Source organism: Oncorhynchus clarkii, chromosome 3 (assembly GCF_045791955.1).
Source record: "Oncorhynchus clarkii lewisi isolate Uvic-CL-2024 chromosome 3, UVic_Ocla_1.0, whole genome shotgun sequence".
NCBI lineage: Eukaryota > Metazoa > Chordata > Actinopteri > Salmoniformes > Salmonidae > Oncorhynchus > Oncorhynchus clarkii.
This window is the reverse complement of record NC_092149.1, coordinates 32,219,133-32,231,236: the sequence shown is the minus strand read 5'-3', so window position 1 is coordinate 32,231,236 and position 12,104 is coordinate 32,219,133. Positions and strand designations below refer to the sequence as shown.

General features: G+C 43.2%; 1 protein-coding gene across 2 annotated transcripts in view; it reads left to right on the top strand.

Annotated features, from left to right (window-relative positions):
* Positions 1-12,104, top strand: part of LOC139393339 (protein argonaute-3) — a 46,511-nt gene that overhangs the window by 27,135 nt on the left and 7,272 nt on the right. For both annotated transcript variants that reach the window (XM_071141976.1, XM_071141977.1), the window contains exons 11-18: positions 4,251-4,384; positions 4,944-5,128; positions 7,605-7,764; positions 8,393-8,483; positions 8,818-9,012; positions 9,425-9,559; positions 10,391-10,492; positions 10,889-11,088. In XM_071141976.1, coding sequence (XP_070998077.1) covers positions 4,251-4,384; positions 4,944-5,128; positions 7,605-7,764; positions 8,393-8,483; positions 8,818-9,012; positions 9,425-9,559; positions 10,391-10,492; positions 10,889-11,088 — 1,202 coding nt within the window. The remainder of the gene's footprint in view (positions 1-4,250; positions 4,385-4,943; positions 5,129-7,604; positions 7,765-8,392; positions 8,484-8,817; positions 9,013-9,424; positions 9,560-10,390; positions 10,493-10,888; positions 11,089-12,104) is intronic.

The following is a 12,104-nucleotide window of genomic DNA, read 5'->3' as shown; positions in this document are numbered from 1 at the left end:
TGTAACATGAAGTCCTATGAGTGTCATCTGATGATCATCAAAGGTTAGCGATTCATTTTATCTCTTTGTGCATTTTGTGACTCCTCTCTTTGGCTTGAAAAATGGCTGGGTTTTTCTGTGACTTGGTGGTGACCTAACATAATCGTTTGTGGAGCTTTCGCTGTAAAGCATTTTTTAAATCCGACACTGTGGCTGGATTAACGAAAATGTTATCTTTAAAATGGTGCCTAATACTTGTATGTTGGAGAAATTAGATTTATGAGATTTCTGTTGATTTATGTTTGGCGCCCTGCAATTTCATTGGCTGTTGGCAAGCGGAATCCCATTCCCAGACAGGTTAATTACTTTGTTGATGCACCTTTGGCAGTTATTACAGCCTTGAGTCTTCTTGGGTATGACGATACATGCTTGGCACACCTGTATTTGGGGAGTTTCTTTCATTCTTCTCTGCAGATCCTCTCAAGCTCTGTCAGGTTGGATGGGGAGCTTTGCTGCACAGCTATTTTCAAGTCTCGCCAGAGAAGTTCGATCGGGTTCAAGTCCGGACTCTGGCTGGGACACTCAAGGATATTCAGAGGCTTGTCCCGAAGCCACTCCTGCATGGTCTTGGCCATGTGCTTAGGATTGTTGTCCTGTTGGAAGGTGAACCTTCGCCCTCAGTCTTAGGTCTTGAGCGCTCTGGAACAGGTTTTCATCAAGGATTTCTCTGTACTTTGCTCCGTTCATTTGTCTCGATCCTGACTAGTCTCCCAGTCCCTGCAGCTGAAAAACATCCCCACAGCATCATGCTGACACCACCATCCTTCACCGTACAGATAGTGCAGGGTTTCCTCCAGACGTGACGCTTGGCATTCTGGCCAAAGAGTTCAATCTTGGTTTCATCAGACCAGAGAATATTGTTTCTCATGGTCTGAGAGTCTTTAGGTGCCTTTAGGCAAACTCCAAGCAGGCTGTCATGTGCTCTTTACTGAGGAGTGGCTTCCGTCTGGCCACTCTACCATAAAGGCCTGATTGGTGGAGTACTGCAGAGATGGTTGTCCTTCTGGAAGGTTCTCCCATCTCCACAGAGGAACTCTGGAGCTCTCAGTGACCACCAGGTTCTTGGTCACCTCCCTGACTAAGGCCCTTCTCCCCTGATTGCTCAGTTTGGCCAGGCGGACAGCTCTAGGAAGAGTCTTGGTGGTTCCAAACTTCTTCAATTTAAGAATGATGGAGGCCACTGTGTTCTTGGGGATCTTCAATGCTGCATAAATAGTTTGGTACCCTTCCCCGGATTTGTACTTCGACACAATCGTGTCTCTACGGACATTTCCTTCGACCTCATGGCTTGGTTTTTGCTCTGACATGCACTGTCAGCTGTGGGACCTTATATAGATGTGTGTGCCATTCCAAATTATTTCCAATCAATTGAATTTACCACAGGTGAACTCCAATCAAGTTGTAGAAACAGCTCAAGGATGATCAATGGAAACAGGATGCACCTGAAATCAATTTTGAGTCTCATAGCGAAGGTGCTGAATACTTATGCAAACATTTCTAAACCTGTTTTCATTATGGGGTATTGTGTGTCGATTGCTGAGGATTGTTTTTGAAGTTATCAATTTTAGAACAAGGCTATAACTTAAAAGTGGAAAAGTCAAGGGGTCTGAATACTTTCCAAAGGCTCTGTAGTCCAGTTTGTAATGGCCTTTTTTAAATGTAGTGAGCTTTGAAATGATTTATGTTTAAAAAAAAATGTGTTTTAAAATTCATGACATTTTGATGGTAGTATGATAAACAAAATATATGTTTACTTTTTGAAAGTACTAATATTAAATATCAAAAAGTAGATGCAAAAAATTTAATTTCAACCTCTATTGTCTCACCTTGAAGGGTTAATGTAAAGGTTAAGGGCAATACAATTTTGAGTTTCAGTGTTGATATGCTCAAATTGACCTTTTTGAAGCTGTTTTGAAAAGAAAAGAAAACATTTTAAAACACTGCACCTGTGTCTTTCAGTCTATACATGTTATGCCTAAATACAGTGGCAAGAAAAAGTATGAGGGAACCCTTTGGAATTACCTGGATTTCTGCATAAATTGGTCATAAAATGTGATTTGATCTCAATTTAAATGACAAACAATAGACAAATGGTCTGCTTAAAAGAATAAAACAATTATATGTTCATGTTTTTATTGAACACACTGTGTAAACATTCAGAGTATGGTGGAAAAAGTATGTAACTGGTTGACTCTCCTTTGGCAGCAATAACCTCAACCAAACGTTTTCTGTAGTTGGGGAACAGACCTGCACAATGGTCAGGAGGAATTTTGGACCATTCCTCTTTAAAAAACTGTTTCAGTTCAGCAATATTCTTGGGATGTCTGGTGTGAACTGCTCTCTTGAGGTCATGCCACAGCATCTCGATCGGGTTGAGGTCAGGACTGACTGGGCCTCTCCAGAAGGCATATTTTCTTGTTGAAGCCATTCTGTTGATTTACTTCTGTGTTTTGGGTCGTTGTCCTGTTGCATCACCCAACTTCTGTTGCGCTTCAATTGGCGGACAGATGGCCTTACATTCTCCTGCAAAATGTCTTGATAAACTTGGGAATTCATTTTTCTGTCTACGATGGCAAGCCTTCCAGGTTCTGAGGCAGCAAATCAGCTCCAAACCATGATTCTCCCTCCAATAGTTTAACATGGTTTTTTAAAAGTTGTATTATTATTATTATTGTTATTTTTTAACTAGGCAAGTCAGTTAAGAACAAATTCTTATTTTCAATGATGGCCTCGGAACAGTGGGTTAACTGACCTGTTCAGGGGCAGAACGAAGGGACAGACCTTATCAGGTCTGGGATTCGATCTTGCAACCTTTCGGTTACAAGTCCAACGTTCTAACCACTACGCTACCTGCCGCCCCAAGATGTTGATGTGCTGTGCCTTTTTTTCTCCACATATATTGTTGTGTGTTCCTTCTAAACAACTGAACTTTAGTTTAATATGTCCACAGAATACTTTGCCAGTAGTGCTGTGGAACATCCAAATGCTCTTTTGCGAACTTCAGACGTGCAGCAATGTTTTTTTTTTGGACAGCATTGGCTTCTACCGTGATGTCCTTCCATGAACACCATTCTTGTTTAGTGTTTTAAGTATTGTGGACTCGTCAACAGAGATGTTAGCATGTTCCAGAGATTTGTCTGTCTTTAGCTGACACTCTAAGATTCTTCTTAACCTCATTGCAAGGTGCAGAATGCTAAATCATCTTTGCAGGACGGCCACTCCCAGGGAGAGTAGCAACAGTGCTGAATTTTCTCCATTTTTATAGACAATTTGTCTTACCATGGACTGATGAACTTCAAGGCTTTGGGAGATACTTTTGCAACCCTTTCCAGCTTTATGCAAGTCAACAATTCTTAATCTTAGGTCATGAGACATCTCTTGTTCAAGGCATGGTTCACATCAGGCAATGCTTCTTGCACTCAAATTTTGTGAGATGTTTTATTTATTATTTTTTAAATGTCATCGGGCAGGTCTAACCAACGTCTCCAATCTCGTCTCATTGATTGGACTCCAGGTTAGCTGACTCCTGACACCAATTAGCATTTGGAAAAGTCATTAGCCTAGGGGTTCACATACTTTTTCCAACCTAAACTTCGAATGTTTAAATTATGTATTCAATATAGACACGAAAAATACAATAATTTGTGTTAATTAGTTTAAGCACACTGTCTATTGTTGTGACTTAGATGAAGATCAGATCAAATCTTATGGCCAATTCATGCAGAAATCCAGGTAATTCCAAAGGGTTCACACACTTTTTCATGTGTGTTTTGCTTTAAATGTATCCAATAAGTGTTGGTGTCTACACACAATTATTTTCTGTGTAATTTATACATGTGTGCCTGCATGACTTTCTGAAGTGTTTTGACTGTTGAATCTGTACAGCATGTCCTACTCCATTGGGTGTATGTGATTACTGTGCACTGGTTTTCTATCCTCGTGGGGACCTGAAATCCCCAAATGTCTCCAAGGATTATAAAACATAGATAATGATCCCTCTGAGAACAAAGGCTATTTTAAACTTGGGGGTTAGGTTTAGGCTTACAATTAGGGTTAGGTGTTAAGGTTGGAGTAAGGGTTTTTAATGGTAATACATGTTAGGTCCCCACAAGGATATGAAAAACAAGTGTGTGTGCATGCAGAAGTGTGTGTGTGTGTGTGTGTGTGTGTACACTACGCAGCAGATCAACCGTACTACACTGTGGTTTCAGAACCGGACGGTGGCCACCCCAAGTCACGGGGTGTGGGACATGAGGGGCAAACAGTTCCACACGGGAGTGGAGATCAAGATGTGGGCCATCGCATGTTTTGCCACACAGAGGCAGTGTCGCGAGGAGATCCTCAAGTAAGAACCTACCAGTCTTATCTGTTTCACCCACTTACTATGTGTACAACTGGGTTATGCTCGTTAGGGCACACCTTGGCAAAATGTTCAATGGAAAACGAAAATGAGCATTTCTTATTGGTCCAGGTAGTCCTGCCCTGTTTCAGTACATTTTCTTCCATTTATTGCCTAATAAACATACCCCCCCTCCTATTCATGAAGCAGCTTTTCACATAGCCACAGGGATATATAGAAAGGAATACCTCCCTGCTACGGATGTGTTGTTGAAGATGGCCTTCCAGATAAGAAAGTGATCCTTGTGTAATTAGTTTGTCCTCTACGCCTCTGATACAACCTTAGGATTTACACAGCGACTCTCAAGGATTACATTACTAAACCGTTCCCTAACCAACCAGATTATATTTGGTCTTTACAACCCTTCCTTTTCCCCTCCTCCCCCTCCCTCATTTCTCCATTACTGTCTTTCCCTCCCTCATTCCTCTTTCCCTCCCTAATTCCTCCATCACTCTCTTCTGCATCCCTCTCTCTTCCTCCATCCATTACCCACCTCCTTCTACAGGGGTTTCACAGACCAGCTGCGTAAGATCTCCAAGGATGCTGGGATGCCCATCCAGGGCCAGCCGTGTTTCTGTAAATACGCCCAGGGAGCCGACAGTGTGGAGCCCATGTTCAGGCACCTGAAGAACACCTACTCTGGACTGCAGCTCATCATCGTCATCCTGCCTGGAAAGACCCCAGTCTATGGTAGGCGGCACCCATAGATAAACACTACCGTTCAGAAGTTTGGGGTCACTTAGAAATGTCCTTGTTTTTGAAAGAAAGAAAGAAAAGCACAAAATAGAAAAAGGAGTGGGAGGCCCCGGTGCACAACTGAGCAAGAGGACAAGTACATTAGTGTCTAGTTTTCGAAACAGACGCCTCACAAGTCTTCAACTGGCAGCTTTATTAAACAGTACCCGCAAAACATTAGTCTCAACGTCAACAGTTTCATAAGAAAGGTCTTTGTTTCTGGCCATTTTGAGCCTGTAATCGAACCCAGAAATGCTGATGCTCCAGATACTCAACTAGTCTAAGGAAGGCCAGTTGTGTTGCTTCTTTAATCAGCACAACCATGTTCAGCTCTGCTAACATAATTGCAAAAGGGTTTTCTAATGCTTAATTACCCTTTTTTTTATTATAAACTTGGATTAGCTAACACAACGTGCCATTGGAGCACAGGAGTGATGGTTGCTGATCATGGTCCTATGTACGCCTATGTAGATATTCCACAAAATCTGCCGTTTCCAGCTACAATAGTCATTTACAACATTAACAATGTATAAACTGTATTTCTGATCAATTTGATGTTATTTTAATGGACAAAAAGGTAGTGTGCAGTTGAAGTCAGAAGTTTACATACACCATAGCCAAATACATTTAAACTCAGTTTTTCACAATTCCTGACATTTAATCCTAGTAAAAATTCCCTGTCTTGGGTCAATTAGGATCACCACTTTATTTTAAGAATGTGAAATGTCAGAATAATAGGAGAGAGAATTATTTATTTATTTCAGCTTTTATTTCTTTCATCACATTCCCAGTGGGTCAGAAGTTTACATACACTCAATTGGTATTTGGTAGCATTGCCTTTTAAATTGTTTAACTTGGGTCAAATGTTTCGGGTAGCCTTCCACAAGCTTCCCACAGTAAGTTGGGTGAATGTTGGCTCATTCCTCCTGACAGAGCTGATGTAACTGAGTGAGGTTTGTAGGCCTCCTTGCTCGCACACACTTTTTCAGTTCTGCCCACAAATATTCTATAAGATTGAGGTCAGGGCTTTGTGATGGCCACTCCAATACCTTGACTTTGTTGTCCCTGCATTTTGCCACAACTTTGGAAGTATGCTTGGGGTCATTATCCATTTGGAAGACCCATTTGCGACCAAGCTATAACTTGGTCTTGAGATGTTGCTTCAATATATCCACATAATTTTACTTCCTCATGATGCCATCTATTTTGTGAAGTGCACCAGCCCATCCTGCAGCAAAGCACCCCCACAACATGATGCCGCCACCCATGTGCTTCACGGTTGGGATGGTGTTCTTCGGCTTGCAAGCCTCCCCCTTTTTCCTCCAAACATAAGCATGGTCATTATGACCAAACAGTTATATATTTTTGTTTCATCAGATCAGTACAATCTTTGTCCCCATGTGCAGTTGCAAACCGTAGTCTGGCTTTTTTTGGCGGTTTTGGAGCAGTGGCTTCTTCCTTGCTGAGCGGCCTTTCAGGTTATGTCGATATAGGACTTGTTTTACTGTGGATATAGATACTTTTGTATCTGTTTCCTCCAGCATCTTCACAAGGTCCTTTGCTGTTGTTCTGGGATTGATTTGCACTTTTCGCACCAAAGTATGTTCATCTCTAGGAGACAGAATGTGTCTCCTTCCTGAGCGGTATGACGGCTGCGTGGTCCCATGGTGGTTATACTTGCGTACTATTGTTTGTACAGATGAACATGGTACCTTCAGGCGTTTTGGAAATGGTTCATCCTTGGGAGCAAGACTTTTCCATTGATGTCAAGCAAAGAGGCACTGAGTTTGAAGGTAGTCCTTGAAATACATCCACAGGTACACCTCCAATTGACTCAAATGATGTCAATTCGCCTATCAGAAGCTTCTAAAGTCATGACATTATTTTCTGGAATATTCCAAGCTGTTTAAAGGCACAGTTAACTTAGTGTATGTACACTTCTGACCCACTGGAATCGTGATACAGTGAAATTATCTGTCTGTAAACAATTGTTGTAAAAATTATTAGTGTCATGCACAAAGTAGATGTCCTAACCGACTTGCCAAACTATAGTTTGTTAAGAAGACATTTTGTGGAGTGGTTGAAAAATGAGTTTTAATGACTCCAACCTAAGTGTATGTAAACTTCTGACTTCAACTGTACGTATTCACATGATGTTCATTGGAATCACCTTATCCGTGCTGATTCACGGTCGAACATTTTCTGTATCTATATAATACTTCAACCAAAGCATTTGCTATTCTTTGAAACTCTTGTGTTGCTAAAGCAGCTTCGATAAGGGATGTGTGCTGTTGTGTGTTAAGACGGTGTACATCTGTCTGGTATCTACCAATGCTTTCCCTTTAACGCATAGGTGGTACTTTACTTTCCTAATCTGACTGTTAATTGCACAGAGATTGATTGATCACTTCCTGTTACTGGTCCTGTGTAGCGGAGGTGAAGAGGGTGGGAGACACTCTCCTAGGAATGGCCACTCAGTGTGTCCAGGTGAAGAACGTGGTGAAGACGTCCCCCCAGACCCTCTCCAACCTCTGCCTCAAGATCAACGTCAAGCTGGGGGGAATCAACAATATCCTGGTGCCCCACCAACGGTACGTGGCCACTGTGGCTGGAGGATAGGACTGTCGAATGACCAAACAAATATTTTTATTTGGCTAAAGCGAGCACATTTTATTTTGGAAATGTATGTACCTTTTCTAATCTAGTCATATTTATCTTCCTTTAGAAGTGTGCATAAATCAGCTTGAAGTAGCTACAAAACAAGTTTTGTCGCCACCTATTCCAAAAGGGAGGCTACAGCTAAAATTACTGTTTGCGATTCACCATTTTTTTTTTTTTTTTTTGATTCACATGATTCGATCACCGCGATTGAACCGAATCCCAACTACTAAAATCACGTAGTGAATTGTTTGTTTTGTCAAAGAATCATTCATATGAATCAAATTAATTGTTCAAATGTATTTATTTTTTTAGACCTGTGAAGCGGGGCATCCCTTTAAACAGTAAATTAACTTTGTTAGGCCTACAAAGTGTGTATTGGTCTTGAGAATGTTTATTTTATTTGTACACATTCCATCAATATCAATCTCCTAATCAAGTGTCTTCCAATTTATGATTGACATACATGTACATATTGTGTGAAATCTAAACCTTTAATCATATTAGAGAACCTTTGTTTGAACTCTGTCCTCATTGGTCCTTCTCTCTTCCTCCACCCAGACCCTCAGTATTCCAGCAGCCTATCATCTTCCTGGGGGCGGACGTTACACACCCCCCTGCTGGAGACGGGAAGAAGCCCTCCATTGCTGCAGTGAGTTCACTTAACTCCTATTGGCCTATACCAGTAGTCTCAAACTCATTTTGCCCAGGGGCCACATTTATATATTTTTTTACTATTGCAACCATGGTCCACATTTACTGAGACAACCGCAGGCTGCATTAAATAGGCTCGCGGGCCTCATCTGGCCTGAGGACTACATGTTTGAGACTTCTGTGGCTTTGTCTATACTGTATCGCCACTGCATTCAAGTTCATAATGTTTGTGCAGAGCTAATCAATTTGTACAGCGCTGGTTTGTTTCTCTCACACACACACACACACTCTCTCTCACCCTGTTTCTCTCTATTACATCTCTCTCTCTCCAGGTGGTGGGCAGTATGGACGCCCACCCCAGCAGGTACTGTGCCACAGTCCGGGTCCAGAGGCCCAGGCAGGAGGTGATCCAGGATCTGGCCTCTATGGTCCGAGAGCTGCTGATCCAGTTCTACAAGTCGACCCGCTACAAGCCCACCAGGATCATCTTCTACAGGGACGGCGTGTCAGAGGGCCAGTTCAGACAGGTGAGTAAAGACCGAGTGATTGTCCTGAGGACAAGAAAATGTAAGTCTCTCTCCACCTCCAGAACATCAGAAACCAGAGGGTCAAAGGTTGCATGTCAAATGTTGTCCCTCTTTAAATAAACTGTTAAAGTTAGGTAGATGTCCTATCTGTGTAAGTAAACCATTGAGGCACATCATGAAGGTCCACTAAGAGGACATTAGAATAACATGCATGACTGTGACCAAAACATGACTTATTTACCTGTCACGCTGTCAGATGGTGGTGAAAGGGTGCAATGTTGAGGCCTATATCATCCGCCTCAACTGGTGCGAACTAGGAAAAACTTGCCCGTAACGGACATGGAGGACATTCAAAGTCATATCGTCAATAATGGATGTTTTGAACCCTGTTTTATCCATCTGCCCACCCCAGGTGTTGTACTACGAGCTGCTGGCCATCCGCGAGGCTTGCATTGGCTTAGAGAAGGAGTACCAGCCCGGCATCACCTACATCGTGGTCCAGAAACGCCACCACACCCGCCTCTTCTGTGCCGACCGCAACGAAAGGGTGAGTGGGTCCACTTTTACTTCCGGCCACCCTCCCAGCTACCTTCGGGTCATTCTGAGATAATACCCATGCCTGAGTCACACTATGGGGCCAAATCACACCCAAACTGACTCTTACGTTTTCTTCTAGCACCGTTCCAACAGCTTTAGTAGATGTGTAACCAGGCCAGCTCACTACAGCTTGACTCAACTCTGTTTGGCACAGCAGTGTGAAACGCCCTTTATAGATTAAGGGTGAACTGTGTGTTACAGAGTTGGTCCGTGGTGTTTTATTAACTGCTCTAAATGGTTGTCCTAATTATCCCATTACACTGTTGTCAATGGGCCTGCTCTCCTCACCCCTGGTAATTCTATTCCATTATAGCATTAGGCCTGATTGACGGACCTGGAGTGCCACTCGAGGCCTGGGAGAGCAGGGCTTTTGGAGTTATCACCTTGTTTACAAGTGAAGTTAACTTTGACGGACAAGGAGAAATCAATTTAGTCATTATTCTGGTCATTTGTAGACAACATCATTCAGAGCTGTGGAGATAAGGCGGCGCACAATTGGCCCAGCGTCGTTAGGGTTTGGTCGGGGTAGGCCGTCATTGTAAATAAGAATTTGTTCTTAACCGACTTGCCTAGTTAAATAAAGGTAAATCTAAAAAATAAACACTACTCCTCCCTCCGTTCGTTCCCTTTCTGACGTCATTAAATGAGTCCAAGGGGAAAGTTTAATGAATGGATGTGTGTGAAGCTTGGTGTTGAAGTAGACCCGGACAGACGGAAGGATGTTTTTTAACGTGGGCAGTTATAAATAATGACCCCAAATCGACATGTTCTCTTCGTTCAGGTTGGACGCAGTGGAAACATTCCTGCTGGCACCACGGTGGACACGGACATCACGCACCCCTACGAGTTTGACTTTTACCTCTGCAGTCACGCTGGAATACAGGTACTGCAGCATTTCACCACCTGTTCATCTAGCCTGCTGCCTCACTGCACCTTCCTCACTGCACCTTCCTCTCAGGAAATGACTTCATGAAGTCTCGGGAAAAACGCTGTCTTTTTAGAATTTAAACGCACTTTATTCACACTGCGTTTTTTGGGGTTTTGGTTTTTGGAAGGTAAACCGTTCTTTACTGAAACTAAACTACCAAACACTCTTTGGTTTTTAAGTTGAAAAAAATGAGACTACATTTGCAAATAAATAGGCCTATACCTCATTCTAATTGTCCAGAGTTTTAGTTGAAAGCCATTGTCTTTCTACATCACTTTTTATACCACATCCATTAAATCCCCAAATTGAGGCTGTGTAGTATGTGTAACGTCTGCTGTCTGCTTTCCCCAGGGGACCAGTCGGCCCTCCCACTACCACGTCCTGTGGGACGACAACTGCTTCACGGCCGATGAGTTCCAGCTGCTCACCTACCAGCTGTGCCACACCTACGTGCGCTGTACCCGTTCCGTCTCCATCCCCGCGCCAGCCTACTACGCCCACCTGGTGGCCTTCCGTGCCCGCTACCATCTGGTGGACAAGGAGCACGACAGGTGATTGGCAGGGATAGGGGTGGGGGTCACTCTGTCACTGCACAAAACAATCTGGGCTGGTTCAGTGTTTCTGCATGCTTCGCCTCTGTTGTGCTCAACATTACGTTTCATATTTCCTATCTATTTTTGGTGAAATGTACAGTACGGCATTACTGTTTTTTTCCGTGTTCTACTGCCACCAAAGCAGCGCTCGATAGTATACTGCCCCCAAATCAAATTGTTTTAGTCACGTGTCGAATACAACACCTTATAGTGAAATACTTACTTACTTACGAGCCCCCAATCAACAATGCAGTTTTAAGAAAATAGAGTTAAGAATTAATATTAAAATATGTACATGTAAGTAGAGTTAATAAACTGACTATGCATAGATATTAACAGAGTTGCTGCGGTGTAAAGGAGAGGGGGCGGGCAGCAATAGATGTTCAGTAGTCTTGTGGCTTGGACCTGGACTTGTCACTCCGGTACCGCTTGACGTGCGGTAGCAGAGAGAACAGTCTGACCAGGGTGGCTGGAGTCTTTGACAATTTTTAAGGCCTTCCTCTGACACCGCATGGTATAGATGTCCTGGATGGCAGGAAGCTTGGTTACAGTGATATCCTGGGCTGCACGTACTTTCCTCTGTAGTGCCTTGCGATCGGAGCGCGAGCAGGTACCATACCAGGCAGGATGATCTCAATGGTGCAGCTGTAGAACATGGGCAGCTCTCGGTTGTGCTTCCCTTTTGTAGTCTGAGCGTCGGAGCCGGTGTCGTAGGATTCAATCTTAGTCCTGTATTGATACTTTGATGGTTCATTGGAGGACTGAGTGGGATTTCTTATAAGCTTCCGGGTTAGAGTCCCTCTCCTTGAAAGTGGCAGCTCTAGCCTTTAGCTCGGTGCGGATGTTGCCTGTAATCCATGGCTTCTGGTTGGGGTATGTACGTACGGTCACTGTGGGGACGACGTCATTGATGCACTTATTGATGAAGCCAGTGACTGATGTGGTGTACTCCTCAATGCCATCGGAAGAATCCC